The sequence below is a fragment of the Terrapene carolina genome, unplaced genomic scaffold (genome assembly GCF_002925995.2).
Source record: "Terrapene carolina triunguis isolate 2854851 unplaced genomic scaffold, T_m_triunguis-2.0 Scaffold374, whole genome shotgun sequence".
Taxonomy (NCBI): Eukaryota; Metazoa; Chordata; order Testudines; family Emydidae; genus Terrapene; species Terrapene triunguis.
Genome location: NW_020664725.1, coordinates 17,046,813 through 17,071,942, shown reverse-complemented (window position 1 = coordinate 17,071,942; position 25,130 = coordinate 17,046,813). Strand labels below are relative to the sequence as shown.

Genomic DNA, 25,130 nt, shown 5'->3' with positions numbered 1-25,130 from the left:
CCTGTGACATCCTCGCCACATGCCTGGGGGCAGGGCCAGTACCCCACTGTACACATGGGGACTGGGGCCCAGTGAGACTAAGGGACTTTTCCACGCTCACACAAGAGATCTGGGGCAGGCAGGGAACTGACCCTGAGCCCCAAGCTAGCACTTTAACCACTGGGCCGTCCTTTCTCCGGTTGGTTAGATACTGCAGTGACGCAGGCTCAGCGACTCGCCAAGCGGACCTGGGGAAGTAGGATGATCGTTACATTTACAATATAATTCGTAACCTGAAGTAACGCACCAGTCCGGGTGCCAGGTGTCACTCAGATGCCAGCCCAGGGCCGGGGGAAGTCTTGTGACCCCTTTGGGATTAGGTTAAGACCCCCAAACCTATTTGAGAGGCTGGAACGTTTGCAAATCCTTGTGCCTGCTGCTTATGGCCAAAGCCCCTTTTGGACACATAATCTTCCACTGGTGACATCACAATCGGCTGCCAGGGAGATGGTTCCGAGGTCACAGGCAGCAGATTACGAGGAGAAGATGGGCCCAGTGCCACAGGCAGGCGCACAGTTACCACTGAGGTTTGCCATGTGGCATCGGGATGTCCCGCAAGGCCCAGCGGTGGGGATCGCACAAGTGGCTGGAGTTTATTGCCAGGCGTGTTCTGCTCACAGGAAACGCTCCCAAAGGCTCCTGCCCCCTGTATCTCCCCCCGGGGTCACTCCTGGACAGCTCCCACTGCATGGAGAGGGAGCAGGTCTGCCGGCAGCTCAGTGCATGGCCTTGGGAAAGCCCTTCCCTTTGCTCCACTACGGGGACAACAGCTGCCTCCTCGGGCATCACAAGGCTGAATTGGTTAACGTTTGTAAAGTGCTTTGAGATCCATGACTGGCTGGCGCCAGAGCAGGGTCTAAGAAGAGGGACGTAGGGTCAATGCAGACAGATTTCCTCCTCACCCAGGAGGAGTGTTTCCTTAAACAGTCAGTAGGTCGAATAATTACATAACGGGCTTGGAAATTGACACAGTTTGAGAAAAGAGAAATTAGTGTATTTTCAGCCTTCCCTGGCTCCCCTGTACAGAGAGCAGCTGAGAGGCTTGACTGCAAAGTAGATCGCTCAGATTTGAGCTGGGGGACCCCACACAAGGCAGAGCCTTTGCCCCAGACAAGGGAAGGGTGGGAATCAGCAGTCTGGGAATCCCCCAGCCTCATGAGCTCTGTCCCCATTAGTCAGATTTGCAGCAGCAGCCATCTCCAGGGCAGAGCCCAGGGCTAACGCTGGCTCCAGTGTGTGCCCACGTGAAAAAGGACCGCACTGCTCGGCAGAGCCGTCACTAAGGATGATAAACACCCAAATACACTTTAAGCCAACGCCGTGGAAGACTCGCTTTGGTTACTAAAGCCACTGTGCTGGAGAGGATCCCGCAGCCGCTTTCTACGCCCTTCACCTACATCATGTTCTCTCCAGCCACACCACTGGAATTTGGAAAAGGGGGGAAACACCCATTGTGTGAGATTAATGGAGCCCAAGGAATAGCAGGCATCCCCGAGCTTGCGGCGTGCCCCAGACAGCGCCAGCTCTGTGCAGCACAGACAGCGCCATCTGCTTTGGAACCCCTGGCCATGAACCCCACCTTTCCGGGGTCAGCCGTGGCCACAGGGGCTCTGCCGGGCTTGGTCGCCAACGCACGAAGGAGAAGGGAGGCCAGAGGCTGGGGGAGTTCCGAGCCAACGAGAACCAGAGTTCCTAGTGTCCATAACAGAGCAACACCTCACACACTCTGAATTAACCGAGTAACAAGCTCCCTAGAAATAAAACCCGTCAGTACACCAAGCAAGCCCGAAAGCCCAGCCTGGACTCACCTGTCCGAACGCTCTCACCATGAAGAACAGCGCAGTCATCAGTGTGGCCAGCATGGTCGGACTCTACAATGGGCTCCCCCCGCCTACAGGTAACAGAAAAATCGTCCGTGAGAGAGACCCGATTGTCTCAATGTCACCAGCAACTGAAATGGCCCCTTCTCCGGCTGCAACAGGGCAGACAACTCCCAACCCCTTAATGAGCTTAGCGCTCGTTCTCCTCCAGCCAGAGTAATCGTTTGCTGTCCTTTCGCTCTTCTAATTGCCGGGGCTTGTCCAGCATATACAGCTCCAGTGCATCCTCTTCACCCACCCCCTTTCGAGAAATGAATGGGCCCACCAAGTGAGGATTTAAAGAAACAGGGATGTGGCAAAGGCAGGCGCTGGTCTGTGGCTTGTGGGATTACAATAGCACAGCAATGCCTCTAGCACCCAGTCAACATCTGCTTTTCAATTAGGGACGGGGATTTTTCAGGGCTTTGCAATGCTCCCTGCACGGCCAAAGCTGCTGACGGCTGGGGGGAGGAGGGACCTGACTGCTTCGATTATTGCCATGACAAATTGATGTGTATCAGACCAAGATGCACCTGGATAGCCGGCAGGGTGCTCTCTGCCCAGTTCCCCGAGACCCCACCTGAGCTGGAGGGGGGCAAACCCCAAGGTACAGTGCAAGACACTGGCATTTAATTAGGCTTTTAATTGATTTTTCAAATGTAATTAGCAATGGCTGGCGGTAAGGGAGTCCTCTGCCAAAGCGGGGCATGGAGCCTCTTACTGAGCCAGCAATAAGCGCCGTAGCTGAAAGCAACCCAGACAAGGGACCCCTACAACCACCAAGCCACAAGCAGTCACGGAAATAAAGGAACCATTTACTTCCCCACGTGGAACTCGGCATCACCCTCCTTCTTAACATGAGGTCAGAGAAAACCCAGCCCGGGAAACATACTTCCAAAGCACTGATACTAGCGATGGGTGCTGGACACAGCCCCTTGGGACACCGAAGCTGTCCAGGGAGAGGCAGGCAGGCAGCTATCCCCACAATTATTTGACTTACCTCGAGGAAAGAGGCCCCAGGAAAGGACAGCCTAGGGTAATGCTCCATTGGACTTCTGCTCTAGCTGCCGTGACCCTCTCTCTCACACTCACACACACACACTTTTTAACAGGTTTCAGAGTAGCAGCCGTGTTAGTCTGGATCAGCAAAAAGAACAGGAGTACTTGTAGCACCTTAGAGACTAACAAATGTATTTGAGCATAAGCTTTCATGGGCTAAAGCCCACTCGGCCCACGAAAGCTTACGCTCAAACACTTTTTCAGGTGTCTCGACTGCTCAAACCCGCTGTTCAACCTCCCAGCCCAGCAGGCCTTTCATCACAAAAGGATCGCAGGGCGCTTGACGGAGTGGGCTGAGCACAGGAGAGAGGATGGCAAAGCTGGAACTAGATGGAAGAAGAGAGACCATCAAACCCTTGGAGTAGACTCCTTTTCCCCCCAGCTTAGTTTCCTTGGCCCTTCTATTGCAGCATCTCATCCACTATGAATCACTCTCCTCTGGTGCAAAATCCAGCACTTTAACAAGTTTTACTCCCCAAGAAGAGCTGCTTTTCAGTAGTCGTCAGAGCTCCATGTGGCCCTAATCGGGGCAATGGAAGATGAGGAGCCAACGCTCCCCTCTGGATTTCTCCCTGGCGGTCAATGTCCACGGGAGAGAAGCTCAGGAAGAAACAGAGGAGTTTCAACAGCACAGGCAAAGAGTCTTCTCACCTCGTTGGGGGCACCAGTGGGCACGGTTCTCTTCTGCCAGCTCCACACAGGACCACGGCTTCCCAACTGGCAGTGGTGGGAGCACGGAGAGAAGTAGGTCCTCGGAGAAGAGCACAAACACCCCACATTAAACCAACCGCTGTGAGAGTCACCAGGGGCTTTGCAAGGACACTGGTTTCTAGGCAGACAATCAAGCTTCACCTGTTCTATGCCTCACAGGACACGGCCGGTTTTATACATCACCATCGTGGGACGTGGGCTTTTGTCATGAGTTTGCCCTTTCCCCTGGTGCTGCCAGGAGGCACTTTACCGGACACTTGGGAGCAGCCTTGAGTCAGGCTGGCCATGGTTTGGGCATGCTGCGCTTTGACCTATGGAAGAAAGGAGGCAGCAGAAGCAAGTCCATAGCTGGCCCCAGCCAACTGATCTCTGCGGTAGCAGCAGCGGAGGTCACTGGGTGAGCAGAGCACAAGGCAGCGGCGTGCTGGGGCAGTTGGAGGCAGAAGAGAAGGCTCCTGGCACCAGTGGTGGGCGGATGAACGAGAGCCAGGGAGCCACAGACCGGCCATTCGGGAGCTATCGCACAGCCAGCTGTATCACAGTAGTCCATGACGCACATCCATGGCCACTCAGGACGACAGCACCATGCAGCCCTCAGACCCGGAACGAGCGATTCTGATGCAGGTTGTCTCTCTATAAGCCCCGGGGCTTCGAGGGGGTGGTCGGCAAGCTAAGTCTCCTACACGGAAAGCCATGCAGGGGCAGCACAGAACCAGCTAGGAAGAGCTCAGAGGATAGTCATCTGGCTGGCAGAAGGGCTGGAAGGGGAAGAAAAGACAGTGGTAGGAAATGAGAGGGAAAGAGAGAAACCACAAGCAAAAAGGGGGCACCGATCCTGCCTGATTCACAGTGAAATGGCTCTCTGGGCGATCCAATCAGCAGGCTTCAGTGAGAGCAGGGTGCTGAAATAGCACTTGGGAAGACACTGCGGTTACGATAGTAATGGCCAATCCGCAGAGTTACCCAACTTTAGCACATCCCCAGGTGCCTGGGGAGCCGCCAAGTAACACAGGGAGAGTTGGTCCCCACTAAGTACCACACAGCAGAGGCACAGCACTGTAAGGACCCCACCACACCTTAACTCCACCCCAGCCCTGATCTATTCCAGCCAGACACCTCTCCCTCAGCCCTCCAGCCGGCATCACCCTGCTCTCTTGCAGCACAACACCTGCCCGACCACCTTGGCACAAGCTTGGGAGGAGAGAGCCACTGCAGAGGTGCATGGAAAGGGGTGGGAGAGATGCCCGTGAGAAAACCTGGCTCAGGGCTGCCCAGGATGAGTTTCCTGCTGGTTGAAAGCTGCATGGACACTCTCTCGTAGCTCGGTTTTCTAGCTCCCTAGTACCCCATTTAGCACCCTGACCAGATAACGAATAGACTTGTTTGTGCAGCGGTCTTTGAACTTGGCAGAGGCGACCTGGACAGGATAACAGCAATACAACTTGGAGAGGAGTGAAGGGTGTGTCTGAAAGTGAAGAGCAAGGTGGGTACCAGGGCTGGCTTCGAGGGAGGGAAAAAAATCTCAGCTGGAAAAAAAACCAACAACAAAGCTGCGAACACCACCATTGTAAAAAATAGATCCGTGTCAATTTAATTTGCATACAAAACAGGATACAGCTTAAAGCGTCACAAGGGGCAAGGGGAAAAAGAGACCTGCGACAAAAACACAGTAATGTGGTTACTAAAATAGTCTTTTACCCACACGCTCTCTAGAATGTACAGGTATGATTCCATGTCTTCTGCTGCGTGTGCTTTGGGTATAATGTCCGAATGACTGCAGAGGGGTTCAGTGCTGGGGAAAGCCAGGACAAGTGGGGCTGTTAACAAAAATAGCTGAGAGCTGCCATGTGGTTTTCTCAATAGCTGAGAGAGACTAAAAGCAAAATCCCCGCAGGCAAGGATTTGTGTAATCTGGTACAGCGGGCAGGAAACCTACATAAAGATCCATTCTTTCCTGCCGGTTCTCAGTGGTCACTCAAGGCCTCTCAGTCAGTCAGTACTGCTAAGTGCCCTAGGGTTTCTGTCCTTAGGCAAGGACACCAGCATGCTGTGTTGTATCAGCAGTGCCTCTGGGAGTCACCTGCCCTCAGTTTATCAGCAAGGAAAGGCGTAAGAGATGCTAGTGCCAGACCCTGTGAACACAAATCCACCCCCCCTGGATCTGTCTGCAGAACCAGTCCAAGCCCTTGTGTAAGGAGAACAAAGTCAGGTAGCTCACACTGAAAAAGTTCGGTATTATTTAAAAAAGTTATAAAATGTAAAAACAGACATTTTCTCTTGCTTAAAAATTGAAGTAAACAATGTTCTGTTTGTGTGTAAACACATCCCTGAAGCATTTGCAACCCAAACTATTGCAACCAGGTGCTAGCGCATGAGAATCAGAAAGCAAAACGAACCAGACAATGTCACTTTCGGTTTTAGCCTATCCTCATTATCCAAGCATAGAAACGCAAACAGTATGAAAGGGTGGAAAGCTACAACTTCCAGGCCTTTCTGTTTTAGTCATCTCTGGTAGGAACTGTTTGAAGGATGATTTCTCATCCCTTTAATGCAGATTTTTAGTCAAACGATAATGGCCAGAAAGAAAAATGTTGTTGAAAAAGCATAAATATCCCAAGCCAGCTTGGAGGACTGATGGCTAATGACACAGCACCACGCAGCAGCTGGAAATGCAGCCTCTACCCCCCACCGCCGCATTTCCTCCTCGCTGCCCTGACCCAGAACTGAGGCCAGGATAGGAGGAGAGTTTTTAAAGGCTGTCTTCAGGCAAATGCCAAATGGGTTTTTAATTTCCACAAGGCAACGACTCAAGCTGCAGCCACTCAAAGGGACTGGTCCAACTGAGGAAAGTGTCTCACAATGGACTTCAGTGGCTTTGGGATTGGCCCCCAATTGGGGAGCTGACAGATACTTGGCACCCTCCCAGCCGTACAATCCCATTGCTCATCTGCTCCGCGCCTTTTAGAGCTGCACTGTCTCGGGGGGCTGCCTCCTCCGGGTCAGGCACTACAGCATGAGCGAGTGCTCGGACACAGACGTGCCTTTCCCACCCCAGAAAAGCAGTCTCTCCAGAGCAATGCTGGCTTGCACCACACTGCTGAAACCAACTGGAGGGGCCCAGCAAACGGAGGAACTTAAAGCTAGGTGTGCGGCTTCACGGGCGGCTGCAGTCAGAAAAGCCACCGTGCAAAGCAGAAACGACTTTATCCAACATGTCAGCCTCCACTCCGGCCCAGTCAGAGCCGTTTCTCTGACCAAACCAGCTCTCCCCCACAAGTCCTGCAGAGCAGATACAGACCCAGCAGCGAGCCAGCTCCTAGTCTGCCTCGCGTATCGTCAAGCTCAGCCCTTATCGGAAATGGCCCCAAGCCAGCCCAAGTCTGGAGCTGGGCTCCCCCAGGGAGTGCGAGCACTTGGCTTGGCGGGGGCTCTATCTATTATTGGTGGTTATTCAAGGCCACACCTATTCATATAGTTCCATTGACACCAGTAACAATGGGTGCATCACTGGAGACCAGCCATAGACTCTCTCATGACAGCTTCTGCCCACCATATCCTCCAGCCTGGCTCTCACCAAATCCAGACCGGAGAGAATCCAGACAGACTCCCAGCACAACCGCACAGTTCGGGGGAATGGGGAGGTCTCCTCCATCGCATTAGCCCTGTAAGCCATCCCCACCGGGCACTGCTGGCGCTATGGCTTCTGCTCTGTCAAATAGAAAGTGGGTTTGTTAAAACCCTTCCCAGAGGCGTAGCCTCCACTGTCCCCTGAATACAAAACATTTTCAACTAGAAACAAATTCAACATTGGATATTAAAAAGAATCCGGACTATAACAGGAAAAGAAAACCAACTATTCAGTCAGGATGTGGTGCCCAGACGCTGTGACTATATTGCTTTCAATTGTGCTCTTCCATGTAAAAAATTATAGACATTTGCTTTTCAGTCTCCCAAGCTCAAGTTTGTGCCACAGAGGCCTGGTCTGAGGTCACCTGCAACCCCTCTTTGTTGTGAATCCACAGTGCATTCTTGTCCTCTAGCAACAGGTTTCTGTTGGAATTCACCTCCTCCCCCGCAACAAGTTATTCCAAGTCCTCGGTGAGTCACATTTCCATCAGGTGATTGCTGGAATACTAATGAGAGAACTGTTGATTTATTGAAGCCCTGATATTTCACCACTGGATTAAGCAGTCTATAAAGTATATTTGAACACATTACAGGATTAGAAGAATTCACTTGGGAAGTCCACTTCCTCCCGCCTCCTGGAAAGAAACTTTATTTCAAGGGCAGAGCAAAAAGACAGACAGACGAGAGACTGCTGGGTACCACTGCAACACACTGTATTGTAAGAGGGAACAGAGCACGGCTATGTTGCTCTTTTGCCAGGTTGTCTCCTGGGGCATAGGGCTGGGAAGGCTCTGCCCCTCTCTGCTGGGGATCCGTCACCTTTCAGTAGTGATACACTTTAATTTGGTTGTTTTCATCCAGTCCGAGCTGCACCAGGCCAGGGCTGCTGGCAGAGGGCTTCTGTGTGCTTGGAAAGAGAGGACTGGAAGTTGAGTGAAGGAAAAGCATCGCTTACATGTGAATTCAGCCTGCGTGAATGTAGACATGGGAGGAGGACAAGTCACCAGGAGCAGGAATCAAGCCTCATGCTCACATGTTGTATTCAGACCTCTGCACACAGGTCAAATAGACTTAAAGCAGGATTATGGGACTCAAGACAGATCGCTCGATCACAGGGACCCAGAGATTTGTTGCCCACATCAACGTGCGCGGCAGAGAGTTACAGCTGCAGCATAACGCTGTCGAGAGCACGAGGGACCTGTTACCCCATTTAACAGCAGGGGGAGATTTCTTTTTAGTGGCTCTTTTCCCTTTGACTCAATTGCACAGCACAGTAACCATTGCTTCTCACCAGAAACTGCCCACAGCACAAACATCAGTGCTGTTAGATGTCTGATGGGGACCAGGTGGGGGAGGGAATATCTTTTATTGGACCAACTTCTGTTGGGGAGAGATTGAGAGATAAACTTTCGAGCTACACGGAAACTTATTCAGTGTCCCCCAGCTACATATGAGGTGGAACAGATTGTTTAGCGTAAGTAGCTAACACATTTCTCTCCCCAACAGAAGCTGGTCCAATAAAAGATCTTACCTCACCACCTTGTGTCTCGAATATCCTGGGACCCACACGGCTACAACTACACTGCATACAGGGATCAGACTGACCCCAAGAAACTAAATCCTTCATTTCCCAGCTCCTCCTCTGCCATTGTTCCCATGACCACCCAGAGCAGTGCAGTATCTCAACTAGAAGTGGCAGCGGTTGGGGCCATCACTGCAGAATAGCGAGGCACAAAGAGAAGGGATTTGTCTAAGGTCACAGTGAGCCAAGACACAGCTGGGAACAGAATCCAGGAGTCCAGAGCCTGAGTCCACCTTCCGCTCTAACCACTAGATACACTGTCCCTTGCAGGGATCAAAACTAGGAGGCTCTGAGGTTTCACAGCCACTGCTCAATGCTTTGCTGCTCCATAGTCACTCACCGCCTGCTTTCTGCTGCTACCAACAGCACCACCAGGAGTGCAAATAAAGACAACACCAAAGCAAAGGATACACTTTTGAATCTTTCTTGAAATTTTCTAGCCATTTCTTGTTGGCATCAATCATTCCCTGGACACTAGTCCTGTCTGTCTCAGGGCCTCGAAGCTGGGCACGCTGGAACAGGCGGATTTGCTCACTGTCACGACAGAGAGAGAAAGAAAGGTATGGCAAGAAATGAGCCAACGGATTAGAAACTGATGGGTGGCTGTGGAAATAGGCACAGCTTGAAGCAACAGAAAGCAACCTCTTCTTGGCCCAGTGTCCTACCCTCCGCTCCCCTACCAGACTGGGAAGAAGTTTCAGCGGCCACGTTACTCAGCTGCTGCCATTCTCCTGGTCTCTCTAGCATCACAAAGCCTCCGTTGTTGGCAAGGACCCCTGCATCCCCAGCTAACTCCATAGGAGTCTCCATTTACCCCATTATCCACTGCTGACAGGCAGCACCAGTACACGCTTCTTCAGGAAGAAAGGGGGTAGGCAGCTCCCACACTAGTCCCTGCCCCTTGAGAAAAATGCAGTGCTGTTGGGTAGCAAAAACCCAGCAAAGAGAGAGAGAGAGAGAGAGAGAGAGAGAGACAGACAGACAGACACGCTAGGCTGAACTTCCACCTTCTTTAACTGGATTAAGATACAAGGGAGTTGGAGAGAAGTGGGAAGAGAAAGCTTAGGAAATTAAGCTCCTATCTCCCCAGAGGTGTTCCCCTCACTCCAGGTGCTGCTTCGCCAGGCACGAGTTCTATGGGCATGGGAAAAGATTCTTAAAAGGACTGGACTGCCTTCAAGGTTTGGAAGAGCAGCTGTTCAGCACAGGTGAAACACCAACTCTGAGCCTCGTGTAACCCAGGCAGCAGAGAGCTGTGCTACTGGGGTGGTCCTTTGCCAGTCTGGAACTGCAAAATAGCAAGACTTTTGCAATGGACTAGACTTGGGGGTTGTACCCAAGAATCTCACCACACACTTTCATTCTCACTCATTGCTCTGTAAACGCAGTGATCACACAAGCGTCCACTTGCAAAATGGTGACTTAAAATCGAGCAGAGCCAAGCAGCTGCAGCCCTATTGGCCTAGTCGCAGAAAGGCATTCTGGGAACAGTTCCTGGGCGAGGGAGATTCTGCCTACGTGGGGGGATCATTACAAGAGGCCAGGGAGTCACCGGAGGAGCTGCTCCTTGAACAGGGAGTGCTTTGTGGTCATGCCTATCACCACGGCATCACAGTGGGCACTGCACACCCAGCAAGAACTCAGCTGCAGCGCTGCAGATAAGAGCCTCTTTTATTAACAGAGGGACGAGTTGCCTAGGAAAACAGGTTCATCCCCTGCTCTTTTCGAAAGGTATCAAAGGATCTTTTATTTCCACCTGGCCACCAGGATCTCAACAACTCAGCTAAAAAGACACTGTCGCCCTGAGCGCAGCAACCCCTCCTAACCAGGCCCGCACTGCAGCATTGATCCTAGGTGTGAAATCACACTTGATGTGGGACTGGAACCTAGAATATTCCGGTCTTGAATCAAGAGTGCTATTGGCTGAGCCTTACTGGGAACACTACTGTAAAAGCTGCAACTGAGTATTCAAAAGGGGACCTGGCTAATAACTTTACTCCGAATCTAACCTATTTGATGTAACAAGTAGGTCAGAACAAAATCATATCTGACCTACAAACCACACCGAAGAAAAAAAAACAGCCACACTCAAAAGACCAGGAGTCTTACCCTGCAGGTAAATAACCTAGATTGCTGTCCAAAGGGGCAGGACTTCCACTGAGCGACGGGAACCCACCTGGAAGAGAGAGAAACATTCAATACAGATACAGAAACATACACTACAGGAAAGGCTTCCATCTTCCTGGCCATTGTTGGCAGTACACGCACATTATCCCTGCATGGTGCAGTCACATGCTGAGGCGCTTTTGGAGTGTGCTTGTGGGAAAGCTTACAGCAGGATCTTCTGGTGCTTCCCACTCGGTTTCCAGTGGGAGGCAGGGAACAAGAAACGTGCAGATTCCCCCTCCAATTCCTGTTATTTATTCTAACCTTACATCCTCCTCATCTCTAACTTCTATTGGGATCCCTCCCTCAAGAATGGGACATCCCTTATTTCCACTACGGCCTGGTCTACACTGGGGGAGGCGGGGAAATCGACCTAAAATACACAACTTCAGCTATGAGAATAGCGTAGCTGAAGTCGACGTATCTTAGGTCGACTTAGCTCACGTCCTCCCGGCGCGGGGTCGACTGCTGCCGCTCCGCCTCTCGCCGCGGTGGAGTACAGGAGTCGATGGCAGAGCGATCGGCGATCGATTTATCATGTCTACACTAGACACGATAAATCGATCGCCGATCTGGCGGGTAGTGTAGACCTACCCTAAGGGGAAAGATTGAATAGGAACTGCATGATTCTTGATAAGCCTTGATGCCTGAATTGTAATACTCTATGCTCCTGGTTGTCGCCATGTTCTGAAAGTGCGTTACTTTCGTGTTGTAAGGACTGGCATTTCATTGTTAACACAGTCCAAGGCCAAAATGTTCCAACACGTTGCCCAAAGTTAGACACCTCAATCCATGCTCAGGCATCTGGCATACTGGCCTAATTTTCCAAAGGAACCGAGCACTGCGGTTCCCATTAATTTTAACACTATCAGGGTAGTATCCACAGTCAAGAGATAACAAATGCATGAGACACAGTTGTGGTAAACCTGGGTTATTTCAATGGCTCAGGGCTGGGAAATCAGAATTTTTGGGGGAGAATAATCAGAATTTCAGAAAAACACAAGTACAGTTTCAGAGGACAGTTCTGAATTGTGGGTAATGGGAGTTTACCTATAGCATGAAGAGAACAAATTAAAAGCAGAAGGACTAAATTCTGCTCTCAGAGTCACATGCCTCGCCAGTAGACTTCAAAGCTCAAGGGCAGAACTCACTACAGACTCTTCTAGGGAAGAGCATCCTGATTGACACGAAGGAGATTGGCATGGAACACAGGAGCCACTCCAGAGAGGATACAAGTCAGAATGGATGATGGGTATACGCCACAGACGACATCACAGAACCCGAGATGCAACCCTTCCATCCGCAGAGATTGTGCCAGGGATGCCCTGTCTGTGCTGTGTTTAGAGTTTCATCTCTAATAAAAATAAGCACCACTCTCCCAAAAGAGCCCGAGGGTTTCCTTGCCCCCAAAAGCCAGAGAAGAGGGTCTCACCCACCTGGAATCTTCCACGTTCTCCAACACCATTTAAATGACACATGAGCAGAGGGCCTTGCCAGTGTGTCAACCTCCAAACTCAGGGCCAGGCTAGGGAGGCAATTCCCACCCGCAAAATGAGGCAACAGGGCACAAAAAACGTAAGTCAATAGGCCCCATAAAAATGTTTGTCTTAAGGCCCCTTACGGCACTTACCCATGTTTAACTTTAATCATCTATTTAAGTCCTAATGAAGCCAATGAGACTTAGGCACGCACTCAAGTGCTCTGTTGAATCTGTACCCAACTGTCTAGGCCAGGGGAATATTGTTCCCTTAGCGCATGCACACAGCACTTCATAGACACTGCTGTCAGCGGCTGGCCCACATCAAAGCAGACCACATCCGAAGAGGGCGTATAAAACAGAATGACTAGCAAGAATTTTCAGAGTGAAAACAAACCTGACATTAATCTTGGGGCAGCCCTGGTTTGGCTGGCTAAGGATTAGCAGGACTAGGGGCTGGGGATTTTGTCTTTGGTTAAAAGGTTCAAACGGGATACAAACAGAAAAGGAAAATTGGCTCTCCTAAGGAAATTGTAAATTGGGAGCCACGTGTATCGTCTGTCTCACCCCCCCCCCCCCCCCCGTCAGTGTGTTTCCAGCCAGGCAGGGCAATCTAATAGAAAGTTCCTCCTCTTCTTTTGCTCACTCCTTTAATGACTGCTATTCTTGTGCAAATGTCAGAAGCTGAAGTGCTCTGGAAATGGTATAATGAGATCAGCTTTGCACTTCACTTCCCGGAATGAGCTGCTGTTATCTCCTCTTCTTTTCAAATCGGCCACGTGCCCAAGTCCAGGGAGCTACACACACCAGCTCCTCGGACTGTCTGCCACCGAAGCCCATTGTCGATTAGGGACACAAAGTCACATTCATTTCATCTGTGATTTTCACGCTCACCTGCTGAGGTGAACGGCTGCCCCTAGCACAGACTAGTCGTCAGTCACTAGCCCTGAGCTCAGACTTGCACAGAAGCTCCACTGGTTCTCTTTAAAGAGCTTCCATCACATTGCAGGCACTTCAGGAGGAGTCAGTCCCCTTCAGAGCCGATGCAGAGCCATGAGTGGGGAAGGAAGCAAGAGTACAGCTCTCTATTACACCCTTGCCTTTTAACCCTCCGTGAGGCCAGTCTGGGTCTATCTCCTGTCCCATCACACTTGCTTGGTCCCAGGTTTGGTTCTGGCCCTCCCTGAGTCAGGCTGCAGACCCTGTATTATGCCCATTGTATTAGCCCAGCCTGCTACAGGAAATTGAATTCTAGCTTCACTTCCCTTCAGCAGAGATTCCCTGCGGGTATTTTTATACCCAGCGCCCCTGGGCCATGTAAACTGCAGAAAGAAATTATCTTCATCCCAGAATAGCCCACACTGGGCTGTCTGTCCCAAAGTGCTCCACAAACTATACTGGACTCTCTTCTCTGAGCAATCAGATCCAGCTACATCTGGAAGGGGGAGACAGAAGCCAGCATGCTGTACAACAGGGAGTGATCGTGGGCAACTACTCCTGCACCTCCAAAACGGCCACCAGCAGAGTCCCTCAGGATCCACACCCGTCCCCATACTATTCAACAGAGAGCCTCAGAGAGCCGGCAAGATCCCCCAGGCCAAAGCACCAGCAGAGTGCAGACAGCACACAGCTCTGTGTCTCCTTCATGTAGAACGTCAACAGTTCTATCAACAGCAAGCTGAATTCAGCACCTGGCTACAGCTGAACCCAGACAAGACTCAGGTGATGCTGGTAGAAGAGTGAGAGCTTTAAAGAACTTGACTCGTCTGTAACATCTCTTACTGCCATCGGCATTTACCTGCAAATCGCTAGGTCAGTCAGCAGCCCTGGATCCTTCGCTGCTACTGGCTGCGCTAAATAGGCCCCTTCCACCTGCAACTGGCCAGGAGATTGCACTCTGTCCTGTCAGAGGCAGCCCTGGCCATGCTGACCCATGTGCTCACGATCACCAGGCTTGGCCTTTGCAGCTTGTATCTAGGAGTGAAGCCGCATGCCCTGACAACTGGTACAAGGCACAGCAGCCCGTCTGCTCATGTCACAGACCACTGTGAACACGTTGCCCTGGTCCCCAGCGGAACAGAGTCCAGTTCAAGGCCTCTGTCCTGACCTTCCAAGTCCTCCGTGGGACTGGCTCTGGCTACCTGAGGCACAGCTCTTCCTCTGCAACCCCCGCCTCCCCGCAAGCTACATTCCCGCAGAGCAAAGGAACGGTCAGCCCCAGGGGCAGGCTCGGGATGCAGGACAGACTGTCACGGCAGCTGGACCAAGGTTATAAAACTCGCTCCCGGTAGAGATAAGAGACCAGGGACTTCACGGTACTCAGAACTGAAACGACACTGACATCTTTGACTTACCTGTCCCACGAGGTGCCATGTGCACACACACAAAACCCATCGTAATGACTTGGGCCATTTCTCCTACAGACTGGGAAGGGGGAACCTTGTTTCTATCTTAAATACCTGGGGGAAGCGGAGATGCCAAGATTCCTGCTGACATTATGGGATGGACCATTGCATCGTTAAGGTCCCATCTGTATTGCATGGACGTTGTTTTATTTTTAAATGAGCTCATTCATAACATGCCCAAGTAGGATGTTTCATGGGACTCAGTTCATCTACCGTGGGAGGATGAAGGGTGAGTCGAGGAGATCGTCCAGTGCCAGGGAGTGAGCGGAGACCGTTCCCTCAGCTTGGTCAAATAGGGCGTGTGCCCTTACTGAGCAGTCCCACAGGACAGCACGCAAGAGGTACATAGAAGTGACAACACAAAATCAATGGCCGTAGACATGATCAGCAAACCCGGAAGGAGGCGGAACTGCAGCAGACTCTTACCTGGGAAATACTTGCGCCATTTCTCTGCCAGTATGTTGTCCACTGACTGACCGGCCGAGGAAGAGAGGCTGGAGTTCAAACCGGTGCTCCATGCCCACTGGGTAACCAAAGGAATCGCAGCAGACGGCACGATGGGGCCAGCAGCCTGGGCTCTTGCCAAAGAGGTGTACGCGGAAAGAGGAACCCCATCACTGGGCAGAGCAGGCATCGGCACCTGCACAGAAGTGAAGAGCGGAGGCTGCTGATGGTTCAAAGAGCCCAAGGTGCCAAGGACCCCGTTCAGCTCAGTGGTGATGTGCTGCAGAGTGTTGGTCAAGTGCTGGATCTTGTCAAGCTGGGGGAACTGGACGTCTGGTTTCAAGTCAACTAGTCAAAGAAAGAAATACCCAGATCACCAGAGGGATAAGATTTAAAGGAGACCTTGAATCTATCCCCACAGGCAGCACCATTCTCCAGCATCTCCCCACTAAGAGCAACTTATCCTCCCATGCACTCCGTCTCCATGCTTCACAGAGGCTGAACTTTGTACATTCAGCTAAGCGAGTGAGGCAGTCTGGCCGCAGAGACCACGGGGCAGTTCAGTTTCATGTCGATGAGCAGGGAACTTTGGCTAGAAGGCTGGTCAGGTGTGGTGTGGAGGAGAGGAAGTTGGGGAAATGAGATGAAAAGGGACAGGATCCCAGAGATTCCAAGGATTAAACTCTGATGGGGAAAGGAGGATACAAAGGGACACTAGGCACTGGGATGGCAGAGCTGAAGTATTGCTTGCAGCACAAGCCCTGATTTGCAGTATAAGTGCACTTCTGTCCTTCCTGCCCATTACAAGTTTATGAGCGGGGCCGGTGCAGCGAGTGAGCTTCCGCTGGGCTCCGCGACAGCCACCCATCTGTAGAGCGCGGATTTCCCTTGCAAATGGCTAGCTCTTTGCAGAACAGCACAAAGCCTGCTCACGACACTAAAATGTACAAGAACTCAAATACTAGAACAAAAGGAGCCTGATATAATTAAACTGTACACAAACTGAGCAGGGAGTTAGAGTGGACGGATTGCACTCCACAGGCTCATGCACATCAAAGAAACCTGGTGCCATGGGAAGGTTAGAGGACCATGGAGATTTTATCAGTAAGGAGAACCTTCATTCTAGGGAGGGAGAAGGTCCTAAAACTTCTTGGATTCTTACAGATAGTTCAATTTTTATTTTTTTAAATGAGGGTGAAGTTGTAGCCATCAGCCTGGCCAGCATCTCTGGAAAAAGCACAATCCTTCTGCATGGTTACCCATTTACTGAGCGCACTGCTATTCACACACACTGCTCTAATCACGGGACAGTAAAGAACAATCCCAACAGGAGCAAGGCACAAGGAATTGCAACAGCCTCTCTTGCCAAGGAAACAGGGAGAGGAAAGAAGCCCAGTCCACCAAACTGGACTGATGGACACCAAGAAGTAAGGCAATACGGCCTGGCTCTAGCATCGCTGGGGAGGGCTCAAGGTTTCTGGCACCATAGTGAAAACCACGTATTTTAAGCCACATTCATAATGGGGGTAGAGATTCAAAGGGGAGCCTTCGCTCTCAGAGCCACATACACACAGTGCTACAGGCAGGGAATAATTCTTGGTACGAAATATTGTGCCTCGAGCGCTGGCATAGAGTTTAGAGTTTAACGGGCACAAGCGAAAACAAGACAAGGCAGAGACCAGGAACACACAGCGGGAGGGGTGTGGTGATGCAGAATGTCCAACACTGGGTACAATGCACAAAGCTCTGAAATGCAGCCATAGCAAGACACACTGAACCCTTACATTTGTGCTGAGGTACATCTGTGCTGCTCAGGCTGTGTGTGTCTTCGGAATCACTAAGGTCAAAGGTTACCACCTTTTTACATGCAGCACCCTTCAGCGTATCTTCATCAGAAAGCTGGTCAAGAGAAGGAAATATTTACGGGGGGGGAAATAAAATAACCATCTTCTACACACTTCTGTCCCTTGGGAAACCAAATCAGGTCTAAAGCTTCTGCAACTCCACGCTAGAATAGGCAGGGAGGTGTCTCTCCATTAAGAGCTTGACTTTCAAAGATGCTGTGCTCTTCGATCTCCCGCTGATCCTGGGCCTATGGAACTCACCCAAGTCACTGACCGAGCTGGGAACATTTCCAGGAGCGCTGGCTCTCAGACACCTCCCTTAGCATCTAGGATGGCCTACTGGCTAACAGTACTCACTAGCCAATGTGTCCTCAGCTTCTGAAGACCCCAATAACCAAGTATTTTTCCTGCTTACTTACCACAGAAACCCTGTGGTCACACAATTAAATGGTGAGCAGGTACCATGCAAGCCGAGGGAATGTACAGTATCTAATCTCACCCATGTAGACAGTTAATAGAACCGCCGTTTAACCAGCACGACAATTGGATTTTTCTATTTTTTAGTGCATCAGAGACAGCACTGACTCACTTCTAGCCTCATGGGCTAATTCTGAAGGAAGAATCGCTCATTCTGCTCTAACAACCGTGCTTTTTCCACTCAACTTCTTAACTAAAAACAGAAGCCTGCCTGGCAAGCTGCTCACGTCAGAGAAGCTCTCCATCCCCCAGCCCCTCTTGGCTACACAGCTAGTGCATCATGTGGATTCTTTCCAGTTTGGTTTGTAGTTCCTTGCAGACCTGTGACCAGCCTCCTCTCCCCACTGTGCTCACACACAGGCAAACAGATGCCAGCCGGCTCCCAAAGCAATCCAGCTCCAGCCACCAACCCTCAGCCGTCAACTAACCGGCCCTCACTGGAACTGACATCCCTATGAAGTCCCCGCATCAGGGAGTGAATCTGGCTCTCTCTGGACACTGCTCTGTGGGCGTGTGGCTGGTTAATGCCAAGTGATTGAGATGCTGGCAGTTACCTCTTCCAGCAGCGAAGACTCCAGTTGGCTCAGCTTCTCTTCCTTCTTCTTCAGCAGCACCTGTCCTTTCCGCATGGCCGACTTCATCTTGTCCAGCTGCTCTGATTCCTGCCGTGGGGCAACCGCCCAGCCAGGGAGGAAAATTAAATCAGAGTGATGGGAAATAATCGGTTTTTCTGATTTCGATTGTTTAATCATTTAAATCATTTTAACCCAACACAGAAGATGGTGATTCTGGAGTCACAACACAGCCCAAACCCCTAGCAGCACAGGAGGGAAGGGGGCGGGAAACTCTTAAGCTTCTCGACAAAAGGAAGTTACAGCTCCCAACCTGCCCTTTCCACAAAGCCAACTGCTTTGGTGCTGCATTTTCAGCCAGCCACTTGCTCTCATTGGAAATCCCATGGCAGCGTGTGGGTAACAGTTGAGGTGCTAACCACCCTGGTATCCCGACCAAATTACAGTCCGAGTAATTACATCCTACATTCCCTAACTGGGTAGAGGATTCTTCTCGACGTCCTGTTCCAAACGTTGTGGAGGGATGCTGAGCACTGCGAAGCAGCCTGCGACCATCACACCAGAGGCCATGGCGTGATCCCTGTGTACAGTCTGTGTATGAGCTCATTTAGCAAATGCTTTAGCATCCATCCGCAAAGAAGTGTAAAATAATTGCTAAAACCACAGCTACAGAACTGCGGGCAATAGAATTACCATGAGTTGCTCATCCCTTCCTTTGCAATTTGCAGAAGGTTCTGTGATGTGGCAACACTCCAGAGGATTTGTCATTTTACAGAATGTCCAAATTCAGGTATTTCATCCGTTTCGGAATAAACGGAGTTAGGTTTTTATCAAGCTAGTTTCTCAGGTGATAAAAGTACCACATTGCATATTCTAGCAGAGGCTCAAAGGGCTTTACAAATGTTAAGGAATTAATCTCTACAGCCACCCTGGGAGGTAGGGGAGAATTTTAATCCCTGTCTCACAGATGAGGAAGATGATGTGCATAGTTTAACAGTAACTCTGGTGCCCATCTGGAGACACACAGGGGCTGATTTCCAGGAGGACGAGCACCTCCAGCGTCAAGTGCAGTTGTGGGTGCTCGACCTCCCTGAGAAAAGTCAGGTCCTGCCTGTCTGAAGTTGGGCTCCCAAACTCGGGCCACTCTCAAAAACCTGAGGCTTAGTGGCTTGGCCAAAGGCACACAGGAAGTCTGTAGCAGAGACAAGAACACGCTTTGTCCCTGGACTCCCACTCCTAGGCCGGAACCACAACGCCACCTGGGTCTCAGAACACAGGGGCACCACCTCACCTCCTCCAAGTTCCGACGCACGTCCTCCAGGAGCTGAGAGCTATCTGGGTCCTGCACTGCCTCCTGGGCCTGCTGCATGTTGTGACGCCACTGCTGCTTTGCAGCTTTCAGTGCAGTGTGCCTTTTCCTCATGGAGCGAGTCTGACGCACCAGGAACTCCTTGGCGTTCTTTATGGAGACTCCTTCTGCCGAAATGTAGTGTCTGACACTGCGGGAAGGAATCGTGGGAGAGAGCTTTTAAACGCCATTATCCTGGAAATAGGTCAGCGCTGCTCTCTGACGTCAGGAATTTCCCAATGGTTTTGGAGGCTGGTTTTCTACCTCACTTGCATAAACCGGGCAAGTATGATAAAACCCCTCGGTGCAAATAGGGTTGCTTCTCCTGTACAACGTAGGCCTCGGAGATGCCGTCAGGAAGCATGCCAGCCCCTTTCTGTAGCTGCAACAGCCTTGCATACCAGCCACGATCCGCAATTCATTGACTCATCCACTAACGGCTACACTATTCCAGGTGCTATAACCCATCCAGTTGTGACGCTCTGTGGCAGAGGGCAGCACTGCACTCAGCCTCGTTCTCTTGGGCTGTGCATTCCACACTGCACCGCTGACGAATACATTTACACACAACCGCACGGACAGCATTTTTCAAAGTGGCCGGTGTGCTGATGCTTACTTATCAAGTTGGAGGTCACTCTCCTCATTGCTGCGCGAGGTTAAGGAAGCAGGCTCTCTGGAGGAGTGCTAGAGGGTTAAACATTTCAAAATCAATTAATATGCGAATGAAGGAAGAACCTCATAAGCCCAGGAGAACAAGAGTATAGAGCGTGAATGACAGCAGCATGGAAACTGCCCTAGGCATGGAAACTGCCCAGTGCAGAGGAATGTTTCTCTATGGGAACACTTTAAAAAACAAAGATCTCCTTCCCTGCCCAAGAGCTGCTTTCTTCCCCAAGTTCCCCAGACCAGTTTCGTACAAGAGCACCCCAAACCTCCTCAACCAATGTGCAACGAAGGTAACAAAACCAGAGCAACACATTCCTTTTTTATTTTGAAGGACAAAACCCCTGCAAATAATGTCAGCACAGAGGAGTAAATTAGGGGTTCAGATCTGCTCCTCTGGGGGCTGGGAGAGGGAATGGGAAACCATAAGGCTCTGGAAAAGGGTGTTTCTATGCAGCACTTTACTGCTTTGGAGTGACACAAGTGATACAGTAAAGCCCTTGTCCACATCAAAGTGAGAAACAACAAATCCAGTCCCAGGTATCTCACTGCCCTACTGGAAAGACTCAGGGAGCTCTGAGACTCGCAGAAGCAGCTATCGTTACTGGGTGCTCAATGTGAGCACCTTATAGCAGACGCCAATAGCACCCAAGACCTCGGGGGAGCCTAGGACCAGCAGTAATCGCCTTGGAAATGCCAAGGATCTAGTGCGACAAGTGGCCTTTGGGAGACGCTCTAGGATTACATTCCCTGGGGTATATAAAGGGGATGACGAACGCGCCAGAGAAACGAACACACAGACTAACAATGCCCTGCACGGCGGTGGCTTCTCCCGTTCAGGAACCCAAAGCGCTGTACAAACAAGCATTAAAATGACGGAGAAGTGAGCTGCCTGCTGGGATGGAACAGATCTTCGGCAGAGCCAGAAATAGGATCCCGGGCTCCTGGCTGCCTGTCCTGTGTCCTCGGTCACTAGACTTTGCTTCCCTTCATTTAATCAAACAAATAACCCCTCCCACCTGCAACGATAACCACCCATCTCTGCATCTATGAGCCAGAGCAGGCAGCAAAGAACCTAGGCGGGATTTTCAAAGGGACCTAAGGGAGTTATGTGCACGGTCCCTCTAATTTGGGAGCCTTTCAAAGGCACAAATACACACCAGGGGAGCTCAAATGCGCAGGCTTTTACTCACAGCTTGAAGCGTCTCTCTCAGGTCCTCAACGTGGAGCTCAGCTTCCCTTCTGGGAGATGCCATGCTGTCTTCAGCTACCAGCTCCTTCAGGGTCTCCTGTTTGCTCTTGACTGCAGCCTCTAGTTCACTGCCACAGAAGATGTCCACAACGTGTGGTGGAGGGGAGGGGAGGGGAGGGGAGGGGGGAAGACATGCCGTCAACACACAGAACCGACAGGGACACAGAGCCATGCTACTCACAAGAATTCACAACACTCTGCAGAAGTCAGAGCTCCCTGAACTCCTCCAACTGGCTCCTGCCCACAATCTCCCAAAGGGAAAATACCAGGGACTTCATGCTCTGCAGATCCAGGCCATTAGGAAGGGTGCCTGGGTATAGGGCTGAGGGTAGCCAGGACACTGCCTCCTGCTGTTTAAACACAGGTCCTACAGCTACAGGCTGAGAAGTGTCGCTGGATAAGCTACTGAAGTGGTGTCCAACAAAGTAAATATCAGGTCTACACTCATGTTTTAATGTAACAAAGTCCACTGACTACTTGGGACAATGTTGGTTTATGCCAACGTACACCCTTAAAACAGGAACAAGGAAGTATGCCCCCTAGAGGTCTCAGGAAGATCTTTCCTAGTGTCTGTCAGTCACCCAAGGTTCTCAAAGCATTTACGAGCATTTCCTCGTAAGCCAGCTGTGAGGAAGACAAATGCTAAATACATGCTTCAGGGGGTGAACCTGAGGCCCACAGAGGTTAAGTGACTTAAGCCAGACTTGCACAGCGAGTCATGGCAGCCCTGGGAAATCCCCCAGCACTCGGCTAACATCTAGCGACGCTGCCCCTCATAAATCTGGCACGATCTGAAGCACCAACATTTAAGAAGGCCAGCGGCACAGGGTGAGGTGGGTGTGTAAATACGAGCATCAGAGACCGTCTCTAGGACACCCACCTGATCCGTTTCTGCAGCCTCTGGCTTCGGGTCTGCAACAGATCCACCTGGGACTCCAGCTCAGCTTTCTGGTCTTGAAGCTCCTCCAGCGTCCTGCGCAACTGGTGGATGGATTCCACAAGGTCAGCATGCGCTTTCCGAGACTCCTCTAGGCGGAGCTGCGCAGCCGAGGCAGCTTCCTGGAAATGAAATGAAAATCACCCTCCTGTCCCCAGCACTGACATACACGCACACAACATGCAAGACACGCGAGTGCTGCAGGCAGTGCTTGCAAGACAAGGGAAGTTAAGCGTGCACACCACATTCTTCAAACCTGTGTTTTGGTCCCTGCTTTTACATACCCAGAAACGGTCCCGACCCAGAATCCCCGGATCTGAACAGCCACGAGCTTGCTGGGAAGTCTGGTTATGTCTAGTACCTACAACCCTTGGATGCTGTGGGCAGCAAGATGGAGGATTCAGGGGGAAACGACAAACCTGACAGCTGTCATGCCCATACTCCGCCTTCTCCCTCGCTCCCAGTGCACTGCTGCCATCTCCTGGCATTGCAGGAGAGGAAAGGCAATGCCCAAGTAACTGACCCAAGCACGGACTCTGTTCTCCGTTTTGGAACATGGGATAGGGAGCAGCCTGAGCAGCTCACACTGACACCGACCTGTTGGTTTCCTTCCATTGGAGGCATTTTCCTCATCTGCCTGTGCCATCTGCTTAATGCATCCTCCCAAGAGATGGCCTGACTGGTGACTGCTCCCCCATGGGTGAACTATAGCACTGGAGATGGAAGAGCTCAACCATGTCCCAGCTAGTCCTCCTCCTACTCGGGGGCCAGCAGAGAATTGCCCCCTGCAGTGCAGTGCTCCCATCACTCCCAGGAGGAAGCAGCAGTCTGCTACATCTCAATGTTAGGAAGCTTTCCTCGATACCTGGTGCATTTACTTCTGTTCAGATCTACCCCATTACTCCTTGTCTATGTTCCTCTGCCCACTCCAAGCGCCCGTCTCCCTCCCTGCTCCGCATGCCCTTCACAGCACAGCAGACAGTTAGGTTACGGTACAACTCCAGGAGCCATTTCCATGGTGCACAACCACTTGGTTTTGCTTAACTCCTGCCCATAAGCCTGCAATAACCTCAAAGCCCACACTGGAGTTGCAGCACCATCACCCCGGCATATCATTTGGAATGCCCATCACCAGCAGGCAAAGCCAGGCAGACAGTAGGACATGCCTAGCCCTTTCTGGGAACGTGCAGCCAAAGGGGGTCAACGTGTTTCACGGGAGTGTCCAGGCTATTCCACAGGCAGTTCCTCAGCTTGGCTTTGGAGACTTCTAGTCCCAATTCAAGATGGCCCCTCACGCTGCATGGTGCCGTCAGCCAGCCTCTCGGCCTCGTCCCACCCACCCATGGGAAGTTCTAAAATGAACAGAGTGGTTAGACGCTAGAGTTTTCACAACCCAGTGAGATTAAAAAGCCACAGATGCAGTAGTTAGCCTCCCGGTTCCTGGCAAGGAGCACATGGGCCCAGACGAGCAAACCCCGTTCTCCATAACGCAGAGCCGTGTGCAGTAACCTCTCCCTTTGCACCATGATGAAATGCACTCCCAGCTAATCAGTCTGCCAACAAGGCAGCGCTCCTCTCTGAAGCAGAATTGCAAGGGGGATGTTCAGATCTAGGACTCAAGAGTTATTCCTGAGCTTATGTTTTTAAAGCCACTGTGCTGATCTGCTCCAGTGTGTCAGGAATACAAGGAACGATGGGGCAGCGGCTCCTCCCGAGAGCTGGAGCAGACGTACGTTTCTCTGCAGCTCAGTTTGTTTCTCTTCGTCCAGAAGCTGCTGCCTTCTCTCTCTCATGGCCTCTTCCTGCATAGAGAAGTGAAGAGCAAACCAGTGAACCTTGGAGCATCATGACACAAGGCACAGAAGAAAGTCGACTCTATAACACTGTTGGTCTTGGGGTCAAGTCTAGGCTTGACGCAGCCCCAGCTTTCAATGCCACTGGGAAATACTTCAGCAATGTTTCCACTTTTTCACTGATCTCTCCCCATTCATCTTCCCCAGAAATTTGAATGTGAAATTAACAGGGCTGTTTGGGTAGCTCCCTCCTTTGTGTTCTTGGCCCCATGACACCAACTATGCTGCATGGCACGGAGAGCAGGGCTGGCTAATCAATGCAAGCCCTTCAGAATGTCCCAATGCTCCATTTTCCTAGGGCTTCAGCAAGCACGGAGCCTGAAACGTGCTGTTGCTTGTGGGAAGAGCAGACTGCCCTGCTCAGCTACACAGACATGCAAGAATTCCCCCCAGTGTAGCATCTTACTGTCCTGCAGCCACAGCAGTTTTCAGCCTCCAGCGCTGCTCAGTTCCCCTCCCTTCCCAAGCATCCTCTCTCAAATGCTGTGTATCAAAGCAAGAGATAATAGAAGCAGAGGTATACACAGAGCCAGAGATTTCTGCTAGCTCAACGGGAATATCTCACTCTCACTCACTCATTTTGCTTTCCAAAAGCCAGAAATCAGAGTCATAGAATATCATGGTTGAAAGGAACCTCAGGAGGTCATCTAGTCCCACCCCCTGCTCAAAGCAGGACCAATCCCCAACTAAATCGCTTACTAGCTTTGCCCTGCAGTACAGGTGGGGAATTAATAGGACATGGTCTGAAATCAAAAAAGTGACCCTCAGAATGACGTACTTCCATGACACCAGGCTACACAAGTATTCCCCCAAAG

At 51.1% G+C, this 25,130-nt stretch overlaps 1 protein-coding gene across 1 annotated transcript in view; it reads right to left on the bottom strand.

Annotated features, from left to right (window-relative positions):
- Nucleotides 1–5,270: 5,270 nt before the first annotated feature.
- Nucleotides 5,271–25,130, bottom strand: part of CEP164 (centrosomal protein 164) — a 72,785-nt gene continuing 52,925 nt past the window's right edge. Inside the window, exons 22-32 of the mRNA XM_029912909.1 lie at nucleotides 24,196–24,264; nucleotides 22,406–22,584; nucleotides 21,467–21,593; nucleotides 20,227–20,294; nucleotides 19,554–19,761; nucleotides 18,245–18,352; nucleotides 17,154–17,268; nucleotides 15,352–15,717; nucleotides 10,987–11,053; nucleotides 9,289–9,411; nucleotides 5,271–8,217 (exon numbers count right to left, since the gene is read on the bottom strand). Of these exons, the coding sequence (XP_029768769.1) occupies nucleotides 8,118–8,217; nucleotides 9,289–9,411; nucleotides 10,987–11,053; nucleotides 15,352–15,717; nucleotides 17,154–17,268; nucleotides 18,245–18,352; nucleotides 19,554–19,761; nucleotides 20,227–20,294; nucleotides 21,467–21,593; nucleotides 22,406–22,584; nucleotides 24,196–24,264 (1,530 nt within the window). The 3' untranslated portion in view covers nucleotides 5,271–8,117. The remainder of the gene's footprint in view (nucleotides 8,218–9,288; nucleotides 9,412–10,986; nucleotides 11,054–15,351; nucleotides 15,718–17,153; nucleotides 17,269–18,244; nucleotides 18,353–19,553; nucleotides 19,762–20,226; nucleotides 20,295–21,466; nucleotides 21,594–22,405; nucleotides 22,585–24,195; nucleotides 24,265–25,130) is intronic.